At 43.5% G+C, this 27,175-nt stretch overlaps 1 protein-coding gene across 2 annotated transcripts in view; it reads left to right on the top strand.

Moving 5' to 3' along the window:
• LOC123762641 (calcium-activated chloride channel regulator 1) overlaps positions 1–23,846 on the top strand; it is a 39,336-nt gene extending 15,490 nt beyond the window's left edge. For both annotated transcript variants that reach the window (XM_069332336.1, XM_069332337.1), the window contains exons 7-20: positions 829–987; positions 2,160–2,346; positions 2,566–2,739; positions 6,401–6,529; positions 7,546–7,670; positions 8,932–9,055; positions 13,069–13,187; positions 13,941–14,110; positions 15,473–15,592; positions 15,914–16,131; positions 17,169–17,304; positions 20,153–20,295; positions 21,605–21,748; positions 23,576–23,846. In XM_069332336.1, coding sequence (XP_069188437.1) covers positions 829–987; positions 2,160–2,346; positions 2,566–2,739; positions 6,401–6,529; positions 7,546–7,670; positions 8,932–9,055; positions 13,069–13,187; positions 13,941–14,110; positions 15,473–15,592; positions 15,914–16,131; positions 17,169–17,304; positions 20,153–20,295; positions 21,605–21,748; positions 23,576–23,752 — 2,125 coding nt within the window. In that variant the 3' untranslated portion in view covers positions 23,753–23,846. The remainder of the gene's footprint in view (positions 1–828; positions 988–2,159; positions 2,347–2,565; positions 2,740–6,400; positions 6,530–7,545; positions 7,671–8,931; positions 9,056–13,068; positions 13,188–13,940; positions 14,111–15,472; positions 15,593–15,913; positions 16,132–17,168; positions 17,305–20,152; positions 20,296–21,604; positions 21,749–23,575) is intronic.
• The last annotated feature ends 3,329 nt before the right edge of the window (positions 23,847–27,175 follow it).

A 27,175-nucleotide genomic window follows, 5' to 3' on the forward strand; every position in this document is an offset into this window, starting at 1 on the left:
CAGGAACGCTCACAGGGGACCATTTCTGCCGGATTTGCAATGTTCTCTTTTTTTCTAATTTCCTGTTCTTTCCCGAAGAGTGTGTTGTTCCTTTAATTATTTATCTCGGAATGTGTTGATAATCTTTGGGGTCCTTGTGGTTCTTTGTGTAGGTGCTTCCTTGGTGTTGGTTCTCATCCTGCAGACCTCCTGTGATTCCTAGATTCCCTCTTACTGAATTGTTGTGACTTTGACTTCTTCCTACAAGCTCAATGTGGGTTTTGTCTCTCGGTGTTGGTTCCTTGTGGCTTCCATCTTAGCCGCTCCTTCCGGAGAGTCTTCTCGAGGTGGTGGTGTCAGTCGTTACTGTCGGGTCTTCCAGCTAATGCTTATCTTGGGCGCTGGTTCTTCACCTCGTCTGGCGAGGTGAAGAACCAGTGAGGCGAAGAACAATATTTTCCTCCTGAGGAAAATATTGAAGGGTCTTTTCGGAGTTTTATTACTCACTGGGTCTTTAGGGAAAGATCCCTCTACTATTCTTCAACAAGACATGCTTTCTAAAGGAGTCTGTATGTACGGTGGAGCCTTTTGTTGATATTGGTCTACGAGATCGTGTGGACGAATGCTGCATAAAATTTTCCACAAGAAGGCTCCGGAAGAATCTTTTACCGATTGTTATAGAAGGTAAAGATACCTTATATATGCAACATACGGTTCTTATTCAATATTTTGTAGTATTCACAGGTCGTATATTTTTTATAATATGTTTACAAAAAGTAAAGGTTTAATAATAAGGTTTGATTAGGGTGACATACTTGCCAACTGCATTCACAGATGTCCTCCTTACAGGAACCCGTCTAGACAGAAACGGGACGCTGACGAGGACTTAATGCCCAAGTTCCAGGTGATACAAGAGGAAGCCAAGGAAAAGCCTCGTTTTGTGCTGCTTCTGGACCTATCGGGCTCCATGGACCAGTTCATGAACCAGCTCTATCAGGCCGTCGTCAGGTAGGTCCTCAGGGACGCTGACTGAAGCTCTCTTCGGATCTGCAGGTCCTGGCTCTGGAACTTGACAAGAATTCAAAACAAAACACAGAATTAAGACCAAGGGAGGAGGGGAGGGGGGGAGATGAAGGGAAGGGAATTATCAGGAGAAAGCGCCAAGCCATTTAGACTATGTAGCACTGGGAAGGGGTCAGGATAAGGATTTGGGATGGGACGGGTGGAAGGAAAGGTGCCAAACCACTTGGACGGTCGGGGACTGAACACCGACCTGCATGAAGAGAAACCGTCGCTCTACCGTCCACCCCAAGTGGTTGGGCAAGGAGGGGGGGAAAGAGCTTTAGTGGAAAATATGTAGAGATATACATTTTCTTTCTTACAATGTTAAATTTAAACCAACAATTGATATTTGCTCTGTTATGACAAGTTTCTTAACGCTTTCATTCTTTCTCGCTCTCTGATATGTATTTTTAACACTAAAACTAAAAAGAGGTTTGAAACTGTGTCGAGCCCACTTAAACCAAGCCAGGGGCACGAGGTCCTCCTCTCTGGTCAAATCCAATAACGTATACAGACAACACGGTAATCCTATAGGCCATTTGAATAACCTAAAAATTCATTGGAATGATTTATCTGGTGATGAAGGAGATGAAGGGTAAATTTAAATGATGGAGCATGATAACTGACCATGATAATAATGACCTCAAAGCAATGCTGAGAGAATATAGCCTTTTATTTCTTAAAAAAAAACGTAGCAGACCACTAGCACACCTAATCCCAACCTATAAGTAACTGAAGATTTTCAACATGCTCAAGCAAAATTAACTACTTGGGATGCAAGTATGAACATTTGGGAAGATAGATTCATTATAAACATGGGATATGGCTTCTTTGTTATCAAGCACTGGAATAATGTTCTCTCTGATGAATGCAAACCTTAAGATTGATGTAGCATTAGTTATAGAAAACTATGCTACTTTTCTCTCATATTTCGCCGTTTCTCTACCTCTCTCCCTCTCCCATTCTCTGTCTGTTTATCTGTCTCTCTCCCATTGTGCCTCTTTCACTTTCTCTCTTGCCCTTAACTACTCGCACTACAATTGCAACTTTCACCATCACCAGTCATGACCCTTAACACCACATTTTCACTGCCCTGACTAAGTCCATCTGTGCTTCAGGTTCGTGCGCGACCTGGTCCCCACCGGGAGTCTGCTGGCGGTGGTGTCGTTCGCCAACACCTCCCGGCTGGACCTCAACTTCACGGTGGTGCCTGAGAACCGGGACTACATCGTCAGTAAGCTCCCCAACACTTACACCGACGGCGGTTACACAGCCATTGGTGGTGCCCTCGAGTTTATTCTGCAGGTGGGTGGGTTCTTGCCCTGGTTCTCCTGTTGAGTGGTCGCCGTTCAATCCCCGTTGGACCAAGTGTTTGAACTTGCAAGGGGCTATATAGTCATACTGGTTTAGCGCTTTCTCATGACAGTTACCGTTTGTTAAATGTGGTTAATTGTAACAACGTTTCTTCCAAGTGAATTATCAGTATGTGTTAATCTGTGACGTGGCCGAGTCTTCCTCTGTCAGCTGGTGGAGGACACGAGGACGAACAGCAAAGGTCTGATGGTAGTGCTGATCACGGACGGGGACGAGACCATGCACCCCAAGGTCGAGACCAAGCTCCCGGCCATCAAGAAGAAGGGCATTATCATCAACACCGTCTCCTTCGGGCCCAACGCCACAGACTCTCTCGAACTTTGGGTGAGCAACTCCATCCCTCAGTTTGGGTCTCGGTGTGTGTGTGTGTGTGTGTGTGTGTGTGTGTGTGTGTGTGTGTGTGTGTGTGTGTGTGTGTGTGTGTGTGTGTGTGTGTGTATATGGATGTGTGTGTGTCTGTGTTTGTGTATTTACTATTTGTATCTACAGAATCGAGCTATTCGGTCTTGGACCCCGCCTTTCTAACCAATATATTTTTCCTCTACTATGTCTACTACATATATTTAATGTAACATATATGTAGATGTAACATAACAGACGTGGAAATAGCTGCACTGTGTTGAGTATAAGAAAGAGTTGCCTCGTATAGGCCAATAAGCCTTCTGCAATTATTGTTCTTCTTCTTATTAGTTATTATTACTAGTATTAGTAATATTCTTGAAGCTCTCCAATATACTGGTCATATTGGTAAGTTGGTTATCCTTGTGAGTGTGAGTGTTCAGTACTATGAAGGGTTTGACCCTTAAACCTACAGAGCTAGAGGTTTGGAGGTTACACAAGCACACAAACACACACACACAAGCACACAAACTCTTTTCTCCCCCCCCCCTCACCCTCTCCTCCCTTTCTCATTTTCTCGAATGGTCGAACAAATGGTTGTTAGAGTTTAACCCAAGCAAATGTAATGTAATGAAGATAGGCGTAGGGAGCAGGCCACATATTAGGTATCATCTGGGAGATGAAATTCTTCAAGAGCCATAGAGAGAAAAAGACTTGGGGGTTGACATCACGCCAGATCTCTGCCCTGCAGCCCATATCAAGAGAATAACATCAGCGGCATATGCCAGGCTGGCCAACATAAGAACTGCATTCAGAAACTTGTGTAAGGAATCATTCAGAACTTTGTATACCCCATATGTCATGCCAATCCTGGAGTATGCAGCCCCAGCATGGAGTCCATATCTAGTCAAGCATAAGACTAAACTGGAAAAGGTTCATAGGTTGCCACCAGACTAGTATCCGAGCTGAGAGGTATGAGCTACGAGGAGAGGTTACGAGAATTAAACCTCACTTCGCTGGAAGACAGAAGAGTTAGGGGGACATGATCACCACATTCAAGATTCTCAAGGGAATTGATAGGGTAGATAAAGACAGGCTATTTAACACAAGGGGCACACTCACTAGGGGACACAGATGGAAATTGAGTGCCTAAATGAGCCACAGAGATATTAAAAAAAAATTTAGTGTCAGAGTAGTTAACAAGTGGAATGCATTAGGCAGTGATGTGGTGGAGGCTGACTCCATACACAGTTTCAAGTGTAGATATGATAGAGCCCAATAGGCTCAAGAACCTGTACACCAGTTGATTGACAGTTGAGAGGCGGGACCAAAGAGCCAGAGCTCAACCCCCGCAAGCACAAATAGGTGAGTACAACAGTTACCAGTTGATAGACAGATGAGAGGCGAGACCAAAGAGCCAGAACTCAACCCCCGCAAGCACAAATAGGTGAGTACAACAGTTACCAGTTGATAGACAGATGAGAGGCGGGACCAAAGAGCCAGAGCTCAACCCCCGCAAGCACAATTAGGTGAGTACAAACACACAACCACGAGTCAGGACAGATGTGGATTCGAACCTTTCAACATACATATGGAAGCTGATCAGAATTACATTTCACCTTTGTAAATGCACATTAATGACACTATGTAAAAGACACATCTAACACTTTATGTAGGACATACGTAAATCTGTGTATCTATGTATTTACGTATGTAGGTTAGCTTAGCATTTTAAAAGCACCGAATCGCCTTCTGTGGTTGATTGTTCAATAAACCCTTGAACTATATGTTTAACACATCTCTCACCCTGTCCATGGAGGGCAGAAGAAAATGTATATGTGCTGGTTAGCATTGTAAATGTGTGGCCCGTTTGTGGTAGAAAATAATAATAATAATAAAAAAAAAAAACTAGACTAGTGTAACACGGGGAGGGGGTTTCTCGACTTATCTTTCCTTCTTCTCCCCCTCTACCCGTATTCTTACTTTTTATTCTCTACAAGGGGCTCCAAAACTTTTACTAAAGCCGACTCCACGCCACGTGGTCCTAAGACGATTGACCGACTTAGGATTTTACAACCAGTATGACGTGACCTAGGCTTTGAGCAAAACCCTAGAGTCGCCTCCGCCGCCACCACCAGACCAGTAACACAGAGCAATGATCGAGGTCTGGATCGATCATGCTAATTAATCAACCTTGGGGCTTGATCCCCACTAGTAACCGATGAACCAATGGAACCTTAGAGTGTGGAATTAATTACACGGGAATGATGAATTCCGACTCGATGTTAGAATCGGTGCCCAATCCAACTCTGCCTCGTGTGGACCACGTGACCAGGACAAGTTCACATATCTTGAACATACACATGGAAATAATAAAAATGCAAATTATTAACTAATTAATTTATTAAAAGAAAAACTAAAACAAAATCTAAATATGTTCACTCCCTGTCACTTTAACACTCCCTACTTGACCTGAATGGCAATGAGTTGACTATCCCTATAAAAAAACTCATAAAGCAACTCTACCTTGGGCGACCAGCTCTAGATGTTGGGGGCTGGTCTTGGGAGAGAGGTAAGATGGTTGACCTCTCCCAGTTGATCTGGTGTCCACACTGATCTCTCCTCGTCTGGTCTACCCCAGACTAGAGCATTGTATTGTTCCGCATCGCTTACCCAGTTACTTAGCCAGGTTTAAGTTATAACAATTAACCTCTGTTTGTACTGAATTGATCCAGACTGGTTGAATTATTTTACTGAAATTAAATTACACAAGCATCTAACGGCAGAGCTGTTCCCGTTCCCCAAAATGGTTATTAAAACTTTGAGAAATAGTAGACATGTCAACACTGATGACCTATGACCGCCAGGTCACTCCGCCTTACAACTTAGATCTGATTCGTGATGTCACTGATGGTGACTTAACTCAATAATTAGAATACTCTTGATATTGTACCCAGTAATATTATACAATACAATTTTAATACAAAATGAATAAAGGCTAATTTCTCTAACTTACTGAATACTATAGGATGATTCATTATACGCAGCTATGAACAAGGCGTCGATTATTTTCACCGCGAATTCCCCTGGGGTCAGGTCCCGGGTCACCACGCGGGCTCAGCTTCCCATTCTCTTTTGTCGATGAACCACTCTGGATAATTCTTACAACCAGCCTAGTTTGTTACACTAGCACAGGTGTACATTGATGCCAGTGTGGTGTGGGTATGTGGCCTCACCTAGATGTGACAATAGGGTCGACCTTTAGCTCTTGAGGCCTCGCATTTCACAGCTGTGGACCGTTTTATATCATTTCTCTGATTCTTATGACCTCTGGGTAACTATCCTCCTCACTTGTAGCGGTGATTAACTTCTCTGTTTGGCCGAGTTTGGTGTTAGGATTAAAGCTATCGACGTCGAGAATTAGTAAGGTGATACAAAAGCTAATATACCAACCAGCAAGTATACTTATTTAGGAACATAGTCCAGGGACTAATTTCTCAGTGTATATACACCGAGAAGTGGGGTATATATATACCTCTTGGTGTATACATATACCTCTTGGTGTATACATACCTGTGTGGTGAACTATTCTTGTTTATTTGAAGGCATAGTTAGACCCACTCACCTTCTTCCCTCTTCCAACCAGGCGAAGGAGACGGGCGGTCGATCCTACTACCACAGCACGGGCTCCACTGGCTCCCTCTCCAGCCTCGACGCTCTCCTCTTCGACTCCATCACCAAGGACCTCGACCAGCGAGGTGACCAGCTCCTACAGGTAGGCCGGAGATCATACTCTTGATGTATTGTTTGCCGAATCGTATTTACACTTTGGGTCCCTCTCAATAATGGTGAATAATTTATGCCCACGAGCTCACGTTTAGCTGAACGTTCATGTCTACAAGCTGAGGGTTGACGGGGGTCCAGCGCCGTCACCTACCTGTGTACCGGGCCTGAGTGTAGGTGTTGACGGGTGTCCAGCCCCATCACCTACCTGTGTACCGGGCCTGAGTGTAGGTGTTGACGGGTGTCCAGCCCCATCACCTACCTGTGTACCGGGCCTGAGTGTAGGTGTTGACAGGTGCCCAGCCCCATCACCTACCTGTGTACCGGGCCTGAGTGTAGGTGTTGACAGGTGCCCAGCGCCATCACCTACCTGTGTACCGAGCCTGAGTGTAGGTGTTGACAGGTGCCCAGCCCCATCACCTACCTGTGTACCGGGCCTGAGTGTAGGTGTTGACAGGTGCCCAGCGCCGTCACCTACCTGTGTACCGGGCCTGAGTGTAGGTGTTGACGGGTGTCCAGCCCCATCACCTACCTGTGTACCGGGCCTGAGTGTAGGTGTTGACAGGTGCCCAGCGCCGTCACCTACCTGTGTACCGAGCCTGAGTGTAGGTGTTGACAGGTGCCCAGCCCCATCACCTACCTGTGTACCGGGCCTGAGTGTAGGTGTTGACAGGTGCCCAGCCCCATCACCTACCTGTGTACCGGGCCTGAGTGTAGGTGTTGACAGGTGCCCAGCCCCATCACCTACCTGTATACCGGGCCTGAGTGTAGGTGTTGACAGGTGCCCAGCGCCGTCACCTACCTGTGTACCGGGCCTGAGTGTAGGTGTTGACGGGTGTCCAGCCCCATCACCTACCTGTGTACCGGGCCTGAGTGTAGGTGTTGACAGGTGCCCAGCGCCGTCACCTACCTGTGTACCGAGCCTGAGTGTAGGTGTTGACAGGTGCCCAGCCCCATCACCTACCTGTGTACCGGGCCTGAGTGTAGGTGTTGATGGTGTGTTGACAGGTGTACCGGACGACGCACGACGTGGAGGAAAAGGGCGGGCAGGCGGTGGGGGAGGTGGTCCTCGACTCCAGCCTCGGCCACGAGACGAGGTTTACCTTCACCGAGAGCATTGTTCCCTACAACGAGTGAGTGTCTTGTGTTGTTCATGTGTCCAGTGAGTGTCTTGTGTTGTTCATGTGTCCAGTGAGTGTCTTGTGTTGTTCATGTGTCCAGTGAGTGTCTTGTGTTGTTCATGTGTCCTGTGAGTGTCTTGTGTTGTTCATGTGTCCAGTGAGTGTCTTGTGTTGTTCATGTGTCCAGTGAGTGTCTTGTGTTGTTCATGTGTCCAGTGAGTGTCTTGTGTTGTTCATGTGTCCAATAATGTTGTCTTCCCTCTCTCTTTCGATCAAGATTTTCCGTTTTCTATCTCTTCCCTTTTTCTTCGGGGAGTGGCCTCTCGAAGTGTCACGAGGTCGGCTACTGATCTTCCCCAGGCCGCAACCCGCAACAGCTGCCCAACTCCCGTGAACCTGTTTATTGGTAGGTGAACAGCAGCATCAGTTGAAAGAAAAAGCGTGCCAAACCGTCTCTGTCCTGTCGCGGGAATTGAACTGGGAATGTTTCGGCTGTGACCTGACTTCGCTAACCACCTCTCCTCTCCTCTTGTTCCCCTCCTCCCCTCTCCCCCCCCCCTTTCCACATCTACTCTTTCTCCTCCCAGTCACCCTCTCCTCCCTTTCTCATGTTCTCTCGCTAACATCCTCCCTCTTCCCTTCCTCTCCCCCTTTGCATCTCTCTCTTTCCCTCTCTTCCAATATTACTAATAATGCAATAAGTGCAAGTGTCAGGATGTCTGTCCACACCTCCCACCCTGCCCTCCACACCTCCCACCCTGCCCTCCACACCTCCCACCCTGCCCTCCACACCTCCCACCCTGCCCTCCACACCTCCCACCCTGCCCTCCACACCTCCCACCTGGCCCTCCACACCTCCCACCTGGCCCTCCACACCTCCCACCCTGCCCTCCACACCTCCCACCCTGCCCTCCACACCTCCCACCTGGCCCTCCACACCTCCCACCTGGCCCTCCACACCTCCCACCTGGCCCTCCACACCTCCCACCCTGCCCTCCACACCTCCCACCCTGCCCTCCACACCTCCCACCCTGCCCTCCACACCTCCCACCCTGCCCTCCACACCTCCCACCTGGCCCTCCACACCTCCCACCTGGCCCTCCACACCTCCCACCTGGCCCTCCACACCTCCCACCTGGCCCTCCACACCTCCCACCTGGCCCTCCACACCTCCCACCTGGCCCTCCACACCTCCCACCCTGCCCTCCACACCTCCCACCCTGCCCTCCACACCTCCCACGTCACTGACCAAGCCTTACCCCCGTCCGGCCAGGTTCTCCATCTGGGTGAGCCTGAGGGGGCCGGATGGCAAGGACTTCCAGGCCAGCAGCGACCCCAGACTCTTCCACATCGACAACGACACCCGCGCCATTACCTTCAGCATTCTCCATGCTATGGTGAGTTCCCTGGCCGCCTCTTGTGTTACATCTCTCGGGCGAGGGCGAGGCTGGTCCTCCTGCAGGCCGGATGGTTGATACACGTCAAATGGAAAGCGGATCTCTTCTCAAACAACACATCGTATTTTGACGTCAAAAGCCTCAAATTCAAAGTCAGATGTATTAAAGATAATAGCGGCTTGCAAAATTGATGTGATGTTTTGTATTCGGGGAGTCCTTGGTTAGGTTATGTCCGGGCGATTTAGTAGATCAATTTAGTGACGTTGTGAGCACTCTAGTGGACGGGTTGGTATATGAGCAGCAACTGTACGTGAAGGAGCTTTTTATATTCTGGTTGACGTGCTTGGATTGCAGTAAAGTGTTGATCCTCCAACACTTATTTTATTTTTTATTTTATTTTATTTATATATATACAAGAAGGTACATTGGGTTTGTGAGAATACATTGGATAGTACAGTAATTACATTCTTGTAAAGTCACTAGTACGCGCAGCGTTTCGGGCAGGTCCTTAATCTAGCAGATAATTTTAAGTAGGTAAGTTAAATCAGAATTGATAAATGAAAGATACATTACAAGAGAAAAATGAGATGAGAGAGATAAGTAAGTATATTAAAGCACATTGTTATATTAAAGCTCTGATTGATTACATTGACATCTTGATTAGTAATTTAAACAAGATTAATAGACACCATACAGCAGATTGACAGCACATATAAGACAGCAATGATCACAATGGTAAAGATGTTCAGAATGGGTACATAAAGATTGGGAGACTGGGTAGCAAAAGATACAGATAAACAAGATTTATAAATACCATACAATAGAATGGCAGCACATATAAGAAAACAGCAATGATCTCAATGGTAAAGATGTTCAAATTGGGAACAAAAAGGTTGGGAGATTGGGTAGCAATAGATACAGTGCAATTTTAAGGCAAAAAGAGAAAAACTATGAAGATGAAATTAGGTACTTTTTAGTATTGATTTTGAATGATGTAAAAGTTGGACAGCTTTTCAATTCAGTAGGGAGTGAATTCCATAAACTGGGTCCCTTTATTTGCATAGAGTGTTTACACAAATTAAGTTTAACTCTGGGGATATCGAAGAGATATTTATTTCTGGTGTGGTGATAATGGGTCCTATTACATCTGTCCAGGAAGAGTTTCAGACAAGGATTTGCATTTAAGAATAGGGTTTTGTAAATGTAGTTGACACAAGAGAATTTGTGGAGTGAGATTATGTTTAGCATGTTTAGGGAGTTAAACAAGGGGGCTGTGTGTTGTCTGAAAGCAGAATTTGATATTATTCTGATAGCAGATTTTTGCTGGGTAATGATGGACTTGAGGTGGTTTGCAGTGGTTGAACCCCATGCACAGATACCATAGTTGAGATAGGGATAGATTAGTGCATAATATAGAGAGATGAGAGCAGAGTTAGGAACATAATATCTGATTTTGGAGAGTATACCAACTGTTTTAGAGACTTTCTTAGTTATGTGTTGTATGTGGGTACTGAAGTTGAGTCTCTTGTCTAGGAATATGCCAAGAAACTTTCCATCATTTTTATTGCTAATGTTTACATTGTCAATCTGAAGCTGAATTGCATTTGTAGATTTGCTTCCAAATAGGATGTAGTAGGTCTTTTCTATGTTAAGTGTTAGTTTGTTGGTTGACATCCATAAGTGGACTTTTTTTAGTTCATTATTAACAACATCATTTAGTATATGTGGGTTGGGGTTGGAGTAAATGAGGGTAGTATCATCAGCAAACAAAATAGGTTTCAGAATGTTAGAGACATTAGGCAGATCATTAATGTATATAAGAAATAGTAGGGGTCCCAAGATGCTGCCCTGAGGCACTCCAACGGTTATTGGTAGAATGGGAGAGATTATATTATTGATGGCTACACATTGGTGTCTATCACTAAGATAGGATTGGATATAGTCCAGTGCATGGCCTCGGATTCCATAATGATGGAGTTTACATAAGAGGTAATCGTGATTAACAGTATCAAAGGCCTTTCTCAGGTCAATAAAGAGTCCAATTGGAAACTCATTTTTGTCAAGGGCAGAGTAAATTATATCAAGGAGACTAATAATTGCATCGTTGGTACTCTTTTGAGAGCGGAAGCCAAACTGACAGGGGCTAAGAATGTCGAATTTTACGAGATAGGAGTAGAGCTGTTTGTAGATAATTTTTTCAAATATTTTTGATAGTATGGGTAGGTTCGATATTGGTCTGTAGTTGTTTATGTCTGACGGATTACCTCCTTTATGAACTGGCGTTACTCTTGCGTTTTTAAGGATATCAGGGAAGGTATGACACTCAAGGGATTTGTTGAACAGCAGAGCTATAGGTGGTGCAAGGGCATGGGAGGCGCTCTTGTATACAATGGATGGGATTTCACTGATGTTCCCAGCTTTGGTTTTTAGTGAGTGTATGATGGACACAACATCTGACGGGCTGACTGGTGAGAGGAGAAGAGAGTTTGGATAGCTGCCTGAGAGATATGTGTCTGAGTCTGTGGGATTTTACTTGCAAGGTTAGCACCAATCGATGAAAAGAAGCTATTAAATTCATTCGCCATTTCTAAGTCAGATGACAGTGTAAGGCCATCCTTAGAGAGTGTTATCTGGTTATGGGAGTGTTGTTTAGTTCCCAGGATGCTAGAGATGGTATTCCATGTGCTTTTCATGTTGCCTTTTGCTTCTTTGAATCTAGTCTCATAATATGAAAGTTTTGCTTTTCTTATGATACTGGTAAGCACTGATGAGTACCTTTTAACTACTTCCATTGAAATTAGGCCACTCCTAAATTTCTTTTCGTATTCATGTTTTTTGTTGATTGATTTAATTATGCCACTTGTGAGCCACGGGTTATTTTTTCTTTTATCAGTTACTTGTTTGGTAAGGAGGGGACAGTGAGTGTTGTAGAGGCTTAGAGTTTTGGAGAGAAAGAGGTTAGTTGATGAGTTTATATCCTGTGAATTATTAAATTCAGATTCCCAGTTAATATTGTGAAGTGCATTAGAGAGATTGCCTAAAGCTGATTCACTATGTAGCCTGAATGGAAGTTTTTTGGTTTCTGGTGGTGATGTGTCAATGTTTGCTATGAGGAAAGTAGGATAGTGGTCAGTTGTTCTGTCATAAATTACCCCAGATGTAAGGGGAGCTGTTATATTAGTCCATAGGTGATCCAGGGTAGTGGCAGATGTTTGAGTGACTCGGGTGGGCTTGGTGATTGTGGGGATTAGCATACAGGAGTGCATGCTGTTACGGAAATAGTCAACTTGAGGGTTGTTTTGAAGACCCAGGTCAATATTGAAATCACCTCCCAGAATGATGTGATTTTTGTTGAGATTGTTATTTATGATAAGATTCCTTACATTGTCTGAGAATGAAGCTATGTTGGTATTAGGAAATCTATAGATGGGACCGATTATCAGGGAGGATTTAAGGGATTTACTGGAGAACTTGGCAAAGGTATATTCACAATAGTCGTCTCTATCACTAATGACACTATTGCAAATGAAGGTATCTTTGTAATATATTGCTGTACCGCCACCTTTTTTGTTAGGCCTGCAGTTATGAATGGCTTTATAACCAGCTAAATTGTAGAGTTGGGTATAGTCATTACTTAGCCAAGTTTCTGTTAAAATGATGAAAGATAATTTAGTACCTAGTGCTGTAAGTAGTGCATTTATATCATCAAAATGTTTGCCAAGTGACCTAACATTTTGATTGTAAACTGATAAGCAGGTGCTATTTAGGAGTTTGTTTTTTGCAAGATTTGCCGTGTAATACCTGCAATAATGATGATCAATGTATACACAGGTTGATGTTATAACATCACGTCATTATGTACGGGAATGGGGCATCCTGCAGCCCTTACATTGGAGATAATATATTAATTCAAATTGGCCTTTCATATATTTGTTTTGAACATTCGGCGGGTGTTTTGACGGTGGACTTGTGTGATGTGTTGTGTTAACCCTGCCTTCACTTCTCCCTGACAGCCGGGGCGCTGGAAGTACATCATCAGCAACACCCCACGGAACCATTGGCCCCACCGGGACGAGGTCGTCGTCGCTGTCACCTCCCACCCCAACAGGAAGACCCGCCAAGACCCTGTCAGGTAGATCTCTCTCTGCTGGTGTACAAGTTGAAGAACCTAACAGGTCTGGTAGATCTCTGTCCTCTGCTGACGAAGCAACAGGAGCCTCCCATCTGGTGGTTCCTTTTTGTGTAGGAGGCGCAGGAGGTGCCCTTGTGGCGGAGGGTGGGGGGTGTACAGCAGGGAAATATGCTGGTACACAATCAACAATGTTCCCTGCTTGTGTACACAAGCAGGGAACTCCTCAGGCAGTGTTGCACAATGCTCATACCTAGACTCCCGAGCAACCTGTGCGCCTTGACTGCACTTTGTAGCTCCTTCCTGTAACTTGTCATTGTCCCCAGCAGCCTCTCCAGGACCCAATGTAATTACTTCTATGCGAATATTTTCTAGTGTCGACTCCCAGCGTATAGTGATCTTGGTAATAGTAGCAGTGGTAAAACTACATTCTCCCAGTGAAACATATAGTGGCAGTATGTAGTTCGTTGTCACTGACTAGTTAAACCTCATAAGAACCCGACCGCCTACCAAATTTATGATCAAAATTTATTATCGCATTTATCACTCCGGAGAGAGAATGGAACACCCTCCCTTGTGTTGGCGAAAGCTGTAAGCAAAAGCTATCATAAACTCAGAAGGTCCTCTAGGTCCTAACAAGCTTTAAAGCCCTTAACCTTAAGTTCTAGCGAAGATTCCCCCTCACCAGTAACACTCCCCTCCCCCCTACAAACACCCCCCTCTAGTAACACCCCATGCACCCCCTCCCTATCCCAGGGTGAAGGCTTGGATGTCAGCTAACAACATTACGTATCCGGAGCCAGCGCTGGTCTACGCCTACGTCAGCCAGGGCTACAGCATGGTGCTCGATGCCAACGTTACTGCAGTTATCGTACCGCCAACCGAAGAAGAGTCCATCTCCTTCCCGCTCTTGGACAATGGTGTAGGTGAGTATAGTAGTCTACACATGTCAGAGGTCATTGATATCTCTTGATATTTATACATGCTAGCCAAGTGAGATCAGCACCGTAATATAAGGAGAGAGTTAACTATTCCTAGAACAATCTATATTAGAATATCTGTCTGTCCAGGTTGGAGGTCAGATTCTTTATGCTAGACTTGCCTAATTTTTACCAGTAATTGCTGCTGGGCATGTGCCTACAATTTGGCATCAGTGAAATGAGTGCCACTTAACACGATGCCATTGGGACCCCCCCCCCACACATTGGTGTAGATATGAAAGAGCCCAGTAAGCTCAGGAATCTGTACATCAGTTGATTGACGATTGAGAGGTGGGACCAAAGAGCTAGAGCTCAACCCCTGCAAGCGCAACTAGGTGAGTACATTAAATCTGCCATATCATATTAACTGGACTCAGTTTTTGTTCCTTTCATTATTTTTCTTACTATAATGTCAAACATTGCTTACTGATGTCCACAAAATTTCAAATGATTCACTATCGTACTTTGCGTGTAATAGCATATAATATGTACTCCCGACAGAGGGCACGCACACCACACCCACACTACTGCTGCCTCCCAGGCATCAGCCCTTCACACACTAACTTCTGTGTCGCGTCGCCAATATGTCCTTGTGGCCTACAGGCAGGTACCAAGAGAGTGAGAGAGATACACAGACAGACAGCCAAAGTAACAGACCGGCAGATAAATAAACAGAAAGCATCTGGCAGAGATATATATACAGAGACTCAGAGAGATACAGAGACACACGCAGAGGCAGAGAGAGACACACACAGAGAGATGGAGAGAGAGAAACAAAGAAAGGCACAGAGTCATAGAGACAGATAGAAACAGAGAGACAGAGAAGGTATGTGATGACATATGTAAGGATACTGTCTACATTCCCATTTATTATCGTTATTTCTCGTCGTTTACTTGGATTTGTTTTCTTGGGGACTGGTGCCAAGGGTCGAGCCGGGTCGACTGACCTGGACACTGGGTCGACCCGGGCACCGCTGGGTATCCCATCTTGTCTGTATCTATAAAAAATAATGTCTGTCTGTGTGTTTGTCAAAAGTTGGAGGCCAGGCGCTTCGGTATAGCCTCACCCAACTTTTCAGGATGACACATAGGTGGTAAGGGACTGTCATAGGCAGGCCAGAGTAGGCTCCATTGCACCCCTTCAAGAAGGATCTGCTCAGATAATATTTGAAATTATAGTTTTCTTTACCAGAGATTTTTTTCAATTTTGTTTTTCAATCTATTTATAACGTTCCATGTCTTTCCTTCCAAGCTAGTTCCTCTCCTCAGCATCTCCTCAACCCCCCCTCCCGTCTCCTCTTCCCTCAGGTGCGGACGTGCGTGCTGGCGACGGTATCTACTCCGCCTACTTTACACAGTACTCCGGCAACGGCCGCTACAGCCTTTCAGCGATCGTTTCTACCAGCGACCTCACTGCCAGGCTCCAAGGTGCGCTGCACACCCGCATCTTTATTCACTTCATACACAAGCTTCTACGTATTTCTACCTATCGCTGTTTAAGCGACTGATGAACTTACAAGCTAATTCATTCTTGCTAAATATCCCATTCACTGATTCATTCACCACTAAACATCTTCACTTATTACTACACTCCTATAAACATCCCCACCCATTGCTATATAAACATCCCCACCCACTGCTATATAAACATTACTATCTTTGATTTACAATTTACGAACTGAATTAAACTGTTATTAAAAAAAATATATAATTATTTAAACCATAATGTTGGTTCCGTTGCTGCTGCAGGTACTCCGTCAGGGTCGGCGGAGGCGCCCCAGCGCCCCGGCACCTCGGCCCTCCGCCGGTTGACGCTGCCGCAGACGGTCATGCTGCCGGAGCCCGAGTCCAACTTCCCGCCGGGCCAGCTGGTGCCCCTGGAGGACCCAGCCTTGCCCTCGAGGAACGCCAGTCGACGCCTGCCGCTGGAGCCCTTCACCAGGTTCACCTCTGGGGGCATCTTCAAGGTGCGCCTCGTCCTCAGATGGTCTTCTTGTTCTTGATGCTAGAAGTTGTTGTCATTGTATTTTGTTGGTTTAAGTTGTTCGTTGTTGTCATCAAGGCTTCGTCGGCAGCTGTGTTTTTGTTAATGCTTCTCTTTGTTGCAGATGTGTCTTTGTTTCTGTGAGTGGGTTTGTCTTATCAGCGCTTATTTGATGCGCAAGTGTTTATTTTCATGAAAATGTTGACTCGCTTTTATAGCAAGAGTCCCTCGCTGCTGAGGACGTTGAGTGAGGATAAGCAAGCTACAAGCAACTCACATGAACACACGAGCCTTGTGTTCACATGTTCACCGCCACTCTGTATTAACATACATTACTGAGAACGGCAATACAAGCAAAAAAGTTTCCCGTGACAGGTGTTTGATGTTTAACAGTTTCTGGCATGGATCACCAGTGTCCTTTGGTCATCATGTTTCTCTATGTGTCTTAACAACACGTGTCACCATCTAGTATACAATATCCTCATATCCACAACAAATGCAGCAATGGCTCTTTAAGTAACTGAGATAATAATAACAATTTCTTTAAGGAGAATTGTCACTAAAAAGTTGTACAGTATTAGGTATTGTTGACTTTCTTGAGGAATGACTTAAATCCTCCGTGAGAGATTTGCCCTTACTGCAAGACATCATCTTGACAGATGTGCTAGAAACAATAGACAACAGCAGCTGATCCTGGCGAGATTCAGACAAACGCGCTTGCTGTTAGAGTGCTGAGGTGAGTCACGGGACAACCCAGAACTAGAGTAATTCTGCGTGCAGTAAGGCACCTTGCTAGTGGGCCATATACACGACAACTCTTGTACACGACCGCCCACAACACCTGCAGTAGACAAATGCGTATTGGGTGATGGTAGAGCGGCGCTCAAAGGCAATTTAATCCCATATGAACATGTTTATAATCCAAAACGACATGAGTGATCACGCTGGTGCGTACCTGCGTGTCTAATATGGCGTGAGCGTGAATGTTGACCAGCAGTAATGTGTGTGGTGGTCCGGCAGGTGCACAACTACCAGCCGGGCGACCAGCAGCCCCCGGGTCGAGTGACGGACCTCACAGTCTCCTATGTCTACCTCTACGACGCCCTCGTCTCCCTCACCTGGACCAGCCCTGGTGATGACCTCTACTCCGGTACAGGTGAGAGCATCTACTACCTGATTCGCCACTCTCCATGTTCACTCCTCTTTCCCTGTTCTTTCCCATCTCCGTGTTCTCTCCACCCACTCCCCTCCCGCTGCTCTTCACCCCCTACTCCTCCCTATATATATATATATATATATATATATATATATATATATATATATATATATATATATATATATATATTCTTATATATATATATATATATTCTTATATATATATATATTATATATATATATATATATTCTTATATATATATATTATATATATGCCCAAGATTACTATCCGAGTGCCGGCGGTGGGGTGGTTCAAATAGCCTCGGCTATCACCTCATTATGTCCGGTCGTGATGGTCAAGTGGATTAAGGCGTCTTGTACATACCAGTTGCGTTGCTCCTGGGAGTATGGGTTCGAGTCACTTCTGGGGTGTGAGTTTTCAGTTATATATATATATATATATATATATATATATATATATATATATATATATATATATATATATATATATAACTGAAAACTCACACCCCAGAAGTGACTCGAACCCATACTCCCAGGAGCAACGCAACTGGTATGTACAAGACGCCTTAATCCACTTGACCATCACGACCGGACATAATGAGGTGATAGCCGAGGCTATTTGAACCACCCCACCGCCGGCACTCGGATAGTAATCTTGGGCATAGCATTTTACCAAATCACCTCATTCTTTGGGGCACACGTGAGGAACACAAATGCGATTTGTGTTCCTCACGTGTGCCCCAAAGAATGAGGTGATTTGGTAAAATGCTATGCCCAAGATTACTATCCGAGTGCCGGCGGTGGGGTGGTTCAAATAGCCTCGGCTATCACCTCATTATGTCCGGTCGTGATGGTCAAGTGGATTAAGGCGTCTTGTACATACCAGTTGCGTTGCTCCTGGGAGTATGGGTTCGAGTCACTTCTGGGGTGAGAGTTTTCAGTTGCATATTGTCCTGGGGACCATTCAGGCTTGTTTGCATATATATATATATATATATATATATATATATATATATATATATATATATATATATATATATATATATAATATGACAGTGTCGGACCACGGAGGAAGAATTGAAACAGGAATTTCCTTAAGTACTTTCGTATATCTTCTTGAGGTTATCTTGAGATGATTTCGGGGCTTTAGTGTCCCCGCGGCCCGGTCCTCGACCAGGCCTCCACCCCCAGGAAGCAGCCCGTGACAGCTGACTAACTCCCAGGTACCTATTTACTGCTAGGTAACAGGGGCATTCAGGGTGAAAGAAACTTTGCCCATTTGTTTCTGCCTCGTGCGGGAATCGAACCCGCGCCACAGAATTACGAGTCCTGCGCGCTATACACCAGGCTACGAGGCCATATTAATACATCTTCAGAAGGAATGAATTATTTACAAGTCAAGTATTGGACAAATATATAGGCAGGAGAGACAGGTGAAGTGAGGTGAGGTTCAATGAAAAATGAATGGGAATTAGGTGGATTCAAATAAGAACCGCATAAGAACTGCAGAAGGCCTATTGGCCTATGCGAGGCAGCTCCTATTTATACCCAATAATAGGCCCACACATGGATAATAATAGCATAAGATAGTAAATATTTACAATGAATTAGTGAGACAAATGTGAATCAATGATCCTACTCAAATCGCCCTTTAATTGATCTATCAAAATGAATTTAAGTTATATAAACCGCTGCTAATGTTCAAATTACATTCTTTTGTAATCTGCATTAAAGCAGATTCAATTATGTTCCTGTTATAAGTGCTTTTACAATTCGTTATTAAAGAAGCCATCTCCCAATCAATTTGGTGAGCATTTTCTGACAAATGAACAAACGAAGCATTAGACAATTGGCCATGTCTTACAGAGTATTTATGTTGCGAAATTCTACATTTCAAATCTTTAGATCATTTCCCATTCATTTTTCATTGAACCTCACCTCACTTCACCTGTCTCTCCTGCCTATATATTTGTCCAATACTTGACTTGTAAATAATTCATTCCTTCTGAAGATGTATTAATATACGAAAGTACTTAAGGAAATTCCTGTTTTAATTCTTCCTCCGTGGTCTGACACTGTCACATTTTTCATCAAGTGTTAATTTTCGTGATTTACATATATATAATGTATATTATATTATACATTATATATATATATACACTATATATATATATATATATATATATATATATATATATATATATATATATATATATATATATATATATATATATATGTCGTACCTAATAGCCAGAACGCACTTCTCAGCCTACTATTCAAGGCCCGATTTGCCTAATAAGCCAAGTTTTCATGAATTAATGTTTTTTCGTCTACCTAACCTACCTAACCTAACCTAACCTAGCTTTTTTTGGCTACCTAACCTAACCTTACCTATAAATATAGGTTAGGTTAGGTTAGGTAGGGCTGGTTAGGTTCGGTCATATATCTACGTTAATTTTAACTCCAATAAAAAAAAATTGACCTCATATATAGAGAAAAGGGTAGCTTTATCATTTCATAAGAAAAAAATTATAGTAAATATATTAATTCAGGAAAACTTGGCTTATTAGGCAAATCGGGCCTTGAATAGTAGGCTGAGAAGTGAGTTCTGGCTATTAGGTACGACATATATATATATATATATATATATATATATATATATATATATATTATATATATATATATATATATATATATATATATATAGCAAACAATAAACAAATTACCGAACATTCTGAGTGATAAACATATACATTTCTTCCTTTACATATGCAGTTTGTTTAGGGGGAACCTGGCTAATGAGTTACTTCTCTCCTCACCCCTCACAGCCTCCTCCTTGGAACTCCGCTACCATGAGACAATGAGGTTTCATAACAACTTCCACCTGGGTCATCCGGTCAACTCCAGCCACTTGACCTCTGGTGACCTGACCCCGAGGCCGGCCGGTGAGCAGCACAACATCACTCTCAAGGTCAGCTTACTAGAATTGATTGGAGGAGTAAAGTAGGGAATTATCAGTAATAACCAAAATAATGGCAGCATTACAAATAATTATCCGGCTACCGATGGTTAAACGAACTAGAGGGTTCAGTTCCTGAACCGATTATGTGCCTCTGTAATCCTTTACACCACCGCCCACGGGATGGGTATGGGGTGCATAATAAGGAAAGAAATTGAATACTGATGGCGGTAATGTTAGAGATGGATGGTGGGTCCACCGCTGTGCTAGATGTCTCAGGTTACGCCTAGTGCTGGCTGGCAGGGACAGATGGCGCTGGTGAGACCGTCACTATTGCTATAGTGAATCTTTCCCATTCTAAACCTAAACTAACTTAGCCTACTTACGCCTAACCTAACTTAATGTACCTACTCTTAACCTAACATAACCTATCTTCTCCTAAGCTAACTTAGCCTAATATAACCTAACCTAACTTAATCTATCTGTAAGTAATGGTAATGTCTTCTCACAGACATAAGAATATAGGGTAAAAACCCAACAATTGCATGTTTGTGTATTTTATGTAAAGATTTACACTAAGACTTTCCCACTCTCCAGAGTGCTTTGTGAAGGTCTGAAGGTCTGAGTTCATTGTCTACAACGAGGCTTACAGTTCAACGTCTCGGAGCCGTTAAGATATAAGTCTCGTCCCGATCATATCCACACACGTTGATAAAACACTCAAGACTGCCGAAGACTTGGTGTAAATCTTTACATAAAATATATAAAGACATAAGCGTGGGGTTTTATCCTATCTTAACCCATCTATGCCTAACCAAACTTAATCTATCCCTATCTAACTTAATAGTCTACTGTACTGGTGTACATTTCATTATTATTATTGTTATTGCTGTAAAAACAATTATAAAATATTTATAATAACAAACACAAATAATACAAGAAAACGTTTTTGACGTTTTCGGTGGTCGAGACTTATAATCAAAGGTCATTTGGTCAACTTTTGAGCAACTGGCTGACAAAAGTTTAAAATGAGATTCCAGCCTACGGCCAAACTCTTCTCAGGCCCACTTGTCATATCCTCTCTCTCTCTCTCTCTCTCTCTCTCTCTCTCTCTCTCTCTCTCTCTCTCTCTCTCTCTCTCTCTCTCTCTCTCTCTCTCTCTCTCTCTCTCTCTCTCATTCTAAACTGGGGTACAAGATCAGCAGACTTCTGACTCCTTTTAGCAGGCTTTCCCTTTCCTGGTAATATCTAGGGACTCTTGAATACATTGTGACATATAGAAATATAGTTTTCAAATGTTATTTAATTATTTACTGTACAGATCCTCGGACGGACAGTGGACAACCTGGAGGGAAAAGCCGTTTTCTTTGTCTTGAGAGCACGGGACGAGAAGGGTAACTCCGGTAATATGTCCAACATTGCCACGGCTTACTTTCCCCTCAAGAAGTACACCAGGAACATCCAGGTGAGTGCCCAAGTCACAGTGAGATGAGTTAACGGGCCCAGGGAAGGAACTGCAGGGCTTGTGACAGGAGTTTACAATATATGGCTTGAGAGTCCAATGGTTCAGAGCGAACTGAAGCCATTATAGCGTCAAAGTCCACAAGCAGACGAGGAGTCACAATAACGTGGCTGAAATATGTTGACCAGACCACACACTAGAAAGTGAAGGGACGACGACGTTTCGGTCCGTCCTGGACCATTCTCAGTCGACTTGAGAATGGTCCCAGGACGGACCGAAACGTCGTCGTCCCTTCACTTTCTAGTGTGTGGATTGTTCAACAAAGTCTATAAGTCTGAAACAAGAGGGTGTAATACTTGTCGAGGACCCCACAGAAACTTGTAGACCTTGTTGGAGACGGGTCAAAGGTAAAAAGTCATCCACCAGGTATTAAAAATTGACATTACATTCCAGACTTCATTTATGGCTTTGCGTCGATAGAAAATTTTATTTTATATGTAAAGTTCCTTTACCGCCAAGCTTTATTATTTCTCAAACAAAGGACGAAGCTCTACAACATCACTTAGAATGAAAGCAGTCAAATTTTCTCCACTTAAAGTTTTGTCTTTGAGAGTTTGCAATAATCCTAATTAACGAAGTTGGTCCTGTTAAGCAACTAGAAAATGACTATTCTCCGTTGGGAGTCGGGATGGGGGGGGTTGTTTGGTGGATAATAATAATAATTTGTCTTTATATCAAATACATTGGAAACACGATGAAGAAAAGTATTCAGAGGTACACAATGAATGTAATTCACATAAAGCCACTAATACGAACAACGTTTCGGGCAACTTTAATTAGGTAAATTATTTATAAGTATAAAAGGGTAATACTTAATATGAAACAAGAAACCAACTAACATATGAGAAATCACTAAAGCAAGACGGGGATCGAACCAGCGTCACGGCTCACCCAAGACGCGTGCCTTAACCCATTGGACCACGATATGCTTTAAGTTACTTAACTTGGGATCTCCCCAAATCTACTAGGAGTCTTAAGGCACCAAGCTAGTAGCCAATCCAAGTGTTTACAAACTGCCCGCGTACACTCTGGCGGAGAACTCCATTACCTACACCTGAGTGTGTGCGGGTCATTTGTAAAAACTTAAACATATTGTGAATACTGAACACAGCGTTTCTCAGTTCAGCATTCACTCACAATACGTGGGTTAGCATTTGAGAAAATGAAAGTTGTGTCACCAGCAAATAGAATTGCCTTAAATTTAAATGTTTATTCAGGTAAATTACATACAGGGTGTGATACAAATATTGATGAATTTAGAGATAGAGCTAGTACATACAATGCCTAAAGCCACTATTACGCAAAGCGTAATAGTGACGGGCAGTCGGGCACATTAAGCGTTAACGTGTTGTTACGTGGCGTTTGGTTGCTAATTGATGTGGATAAGAAAGAGGAGTAGATCAAGTACTCTGCGAAGTATACTATCTTGTTTTGTTGCGATTGTTTTTTGTTTATTGGGAAGGAGGAGAGGGGAGGAATGTGAGGGGGCAGTGGTAGGTAATGAGGTGGGGAGTAGAAATGAGAAGGGGGGGGGGGGCTTACAGAAAAAAATAAGATAGGCCCCATGACTGGGGGAGGGGATAGGAGGGCAGGTTCTTACATTATTTTAACAAGTGTCATTAACAACATAATATAAACAGAATAGACTTGCCATAAAATAATAACTCATTAATTCGCGTTGCTTCTCTCCTTGTCCGTTACTGCCGTTGTCTTCTCTTTAACCCGTTACCAAACTCGTCAACCACCACTAACTGCCTCTCTTCCTCGCAGGAGGAGCAGAAGATGGAGGCTCTGAGCGGCCTGGTGGTGCTGGTGGTATTGGCGGTTATCATCCTGGTCATCGTCGCCTTCATCGCCTCCGTCAAGTTGCTCCATAACAGGAACCGTGAGAAGCGCAGAGAGCAGCAGCTAGTGGAGGGCGGTCACGCCCACAGGTTCTTTAGCTAGGAGGGTCACGCCCACAGGTCCTGTGACCAGGGTGCGCCTACCACCTCTATGGTTAGAACATAAAGCTCACACACCATCCGGACAACCAAGAAAACGTAACCTTAGCAACATAGAAAAAATAACGCTCAGCTGACGACAACAAAACATCCAGCCCCCCCGCCAAGTGCATCATATCTAACTCTAAAATGCCTTTATGCCTTACCAAATCATCAACACATACACCTCTATGTGTCATAGCCTTCCCGGCTTGGTGCCTTCTTTTGATGATGACTTACTCCATGTTGTTGTTGTTGTTTTAGATTCAGCTACTCGGAACAAAAGTTCCAAGTAGCACGGGATATGGTGAGCCCGTAGTGGACTTACCTGGCACAGGAGCGGGGCTGTAACTGACTTACTCCATGTGTCTCCCAACATTAATACTGTTGCAGACATCAGGAGGACGACTGTTTCAACCTTGACGACAGGCGGACGTCTGGAGCCCTGCTCTACCTAGGGACGCCGGAACATGTGACGTGATTTTACCCATTACTGTAGATCTCAATACTGCCGTCAAACATTCCTATTCAACGGCCCAGATTGTCACGATGACTGGTGCATTTATCACCTGAGGTCACAGAGAAGTTGACAGATTTTCAGTTTTCTGGCTTGTTCTTCGGGGCGGAGAGACTCGGGCACTGGCTTGGCCGAAAAATACCAGGAATTAGCGGAAGTTGTTGGATTCCTGGTGTGCCCTTGGGGCGTGGTGGGCGGCTGGCCCACCACGCCCCGGTTTTCTAGTTCTACCGAAGAGAACAGGATAACGTTTGCGCAATTGAGTATGAGTTTAGGAGGAACCATCGCCCTACTGCCTCGACTTTGACTACCCAATGTCTTGTGTGAGGGGTGGGGGCCGGTGCCTGCCTCCTTCATGGAAACTCCTCGGGATCCCTAAATATCTGCCTACCATTGTGTTTATCAGCCGCAAGGCGACGTTACTACAGCTGCAAGACGTTGGGTTTTACCCTCCAAGGGAGCGCGGGGGCACATCCGGCACCACTCCCGCCCTGCCCCTTAAACAACAACTAGTCATCGGGAGGAGAAAACCAGGCAAGTTGTACCTGCTATAAAGAAGTAGAGCTTATGGCCTGTACGAGGTATAGAGTCCTGGTTGTAAACCGATTGGCGGGTCGTGTTCCAGGGGAAAACTAGGATGCTAATGCTTGCCATGAGCTATAAGAAAGCTCTCAGCCTGCTAACAGGAGTCAGAAACTATATTTTGCCTACCTGTGTGTGAAAGTTGTAGGGTAAGGCTTACCATGGACTATCTAAGCCTGCTCACAGGAGTCATAAGTTGTCTACTCCTGTTCCCACCTGTGAACAAAATACAGATATGGAGGGTGAACAGAGAAATAGCTTAAGAGCCACGAACAAGCTTACAAGCTTATGTGCTTCAGTGCAGCACAGACCAAAACCAGCCATTTACTGATAAAGCTTAACTAGCAAGGTCCAGGTAACAATGCAATGCTTGTCTCCACATTAAAATAATCTCGTTTGCATAGTTTCTTGTATTGAATGTAGTAGAGTCACTCTACTTCTGGAGGCTTCCGTAGACCTTCATGGACGTGAGAGTCATGTATACATGTATGTATGTATATTTATCCTTGAAGATGCATTTGAGCATGTTTTAGAAGATGGTGTTTCTGGGGTATTGTGTCGTGTTGTGTGTGTGTGTTTGTTTGTGTAGTGATTTAGTCATGTATTTGCTCTTAGTAATTTACTTTTGTGCTGCTTTTGGGTTTCTGTATATGTTGTTACGTGTAGATTGTGTATTTGTGTATATTTTTTTGCGGTTTGTATTGTTTGCGAGCGATGTGTTGTATTTTCGGGGTTATGCGACTGTATGAATCTTGTTTGTGTTTGTGATTGTTTGTATAGTGTTGCTGTTAGTTTACTGTGTTTTTTGTGTCTGGTTTGTACAGCTTATTGATGTGTTTGTATAGTTTGTGTTGTGTTAGTCTAGTGTTGTGACTGTCTTGAGTTGTTGAGGTGTCTGAGTGTTCCTCTGGGGGAGATACAGGTGTGTGTGTATGACCATGTATGATGAGCGATGCAAGTGTATGTATGTTTTTTGAACATGTATATGAAGAATACAGGTATGTGTATGATTCTGAACATGTATATGTACAATGCATGTGTGTGTGTATGATCCTGAACATACTATGTAATGCTGAACAAGCAGCATGAGGTTGTATAACTTATACATATAACGACAGTCAGGATACGAGAATACAGTGCGAATATATATATATATCAAAAAGTACCTTTTGTTGACAGGGTGCTATTGTATGTACTGATTGTACCCTGATTGTACAGGGTACGATCTGTGCTATTGTATGTTAAATACAATAGCACAGATTTCAACATAACATCAAATACATGAGGGTGTTGTGACTACAGTGGTTGTAAGTACAGTAAGTTCAGATACAGGAACTTCAGGTCACTTGTATGTAAACATTAGAAAAGTCATTGATACATAAGATATCAATTTGGAACACTTAACTTCAGTTCACAGTGATAACCATTTTAAATTATTTCTCTATAAATATATACACTTTTTGCTACGTAAAGTATTTATTAATAATTGTAATATATATATTCTGCAGTTGAATCTTTGTCATTATAAAATATATAATATTGGTAACCTACCATTATAAGTTGTATCATAATCTTGACTGTAATGACTTTTTTGAAGTACAGTATATAATTATTAAATGTAATTATTTTGTTTTATACATGTTTTTCTACAGTACTGTATATTATAGTGATTATTATAAAATATTTATTTTTAAATTGTTAATCACCATTATTTGTATATTGATATGAGGAGCTTCAGAAAGTATTTAATACATACATCATATTTGTATACATTAATTATTATGATATTTTGAAATATCTTGTAATAAAGATATAATTATTGCCCCTTTTGTTCATTGCCCAATTTTATTTCAGAGATCACACAGTAAGGAGCCATATTAGGCCTTCTAGCACTGATGATGAGCCATATCAGGTGTGGAGAATTATTCCAATGTTTGTATTAATTTATTTATTTAATGATTATTAAATAAATATATTTTCTTTATTATTATTAAATATGAGAATTCATATTCATTGGTACGAGCACTACGCGAGCCCCGGGGTTACAGGTACTGTGAGGGTCCCTGGGCTACAGGTACTGTGAGGGTCCTGGGCTACTGGTACTGTGAGGGCCCTGGGCTACAGGTACTGTGAGGGCCCTGGGCTACAGGTACTGTGAGGGCCCTGGGCTACTGGTACTGTGAGGGCCCTGGGCTATAGGTACCGTGAGGCCCCCTGGGCTACAGGTACCGTGAGGCCCCTGGGCTACAAGTACAGTGAGGCCCCTGGGCTACAGGTACTGTGAGGGCC

This window comes from Procambarus clarkii, chromosome 27 (assembly GCF_040958095.1).
Source record: "Procambarus clarkii isolate CNS0578487 chromosome 27, FALCON_Pclarkii_2.0, whole genome shotgun sequence".
Classification (NCBI taxonomy): Eukaryota; Metazoa; Arthropoda; class Malacostraca; order Decapoda; family Cambaridae; genus Procambarus; species Procambarus clarkii.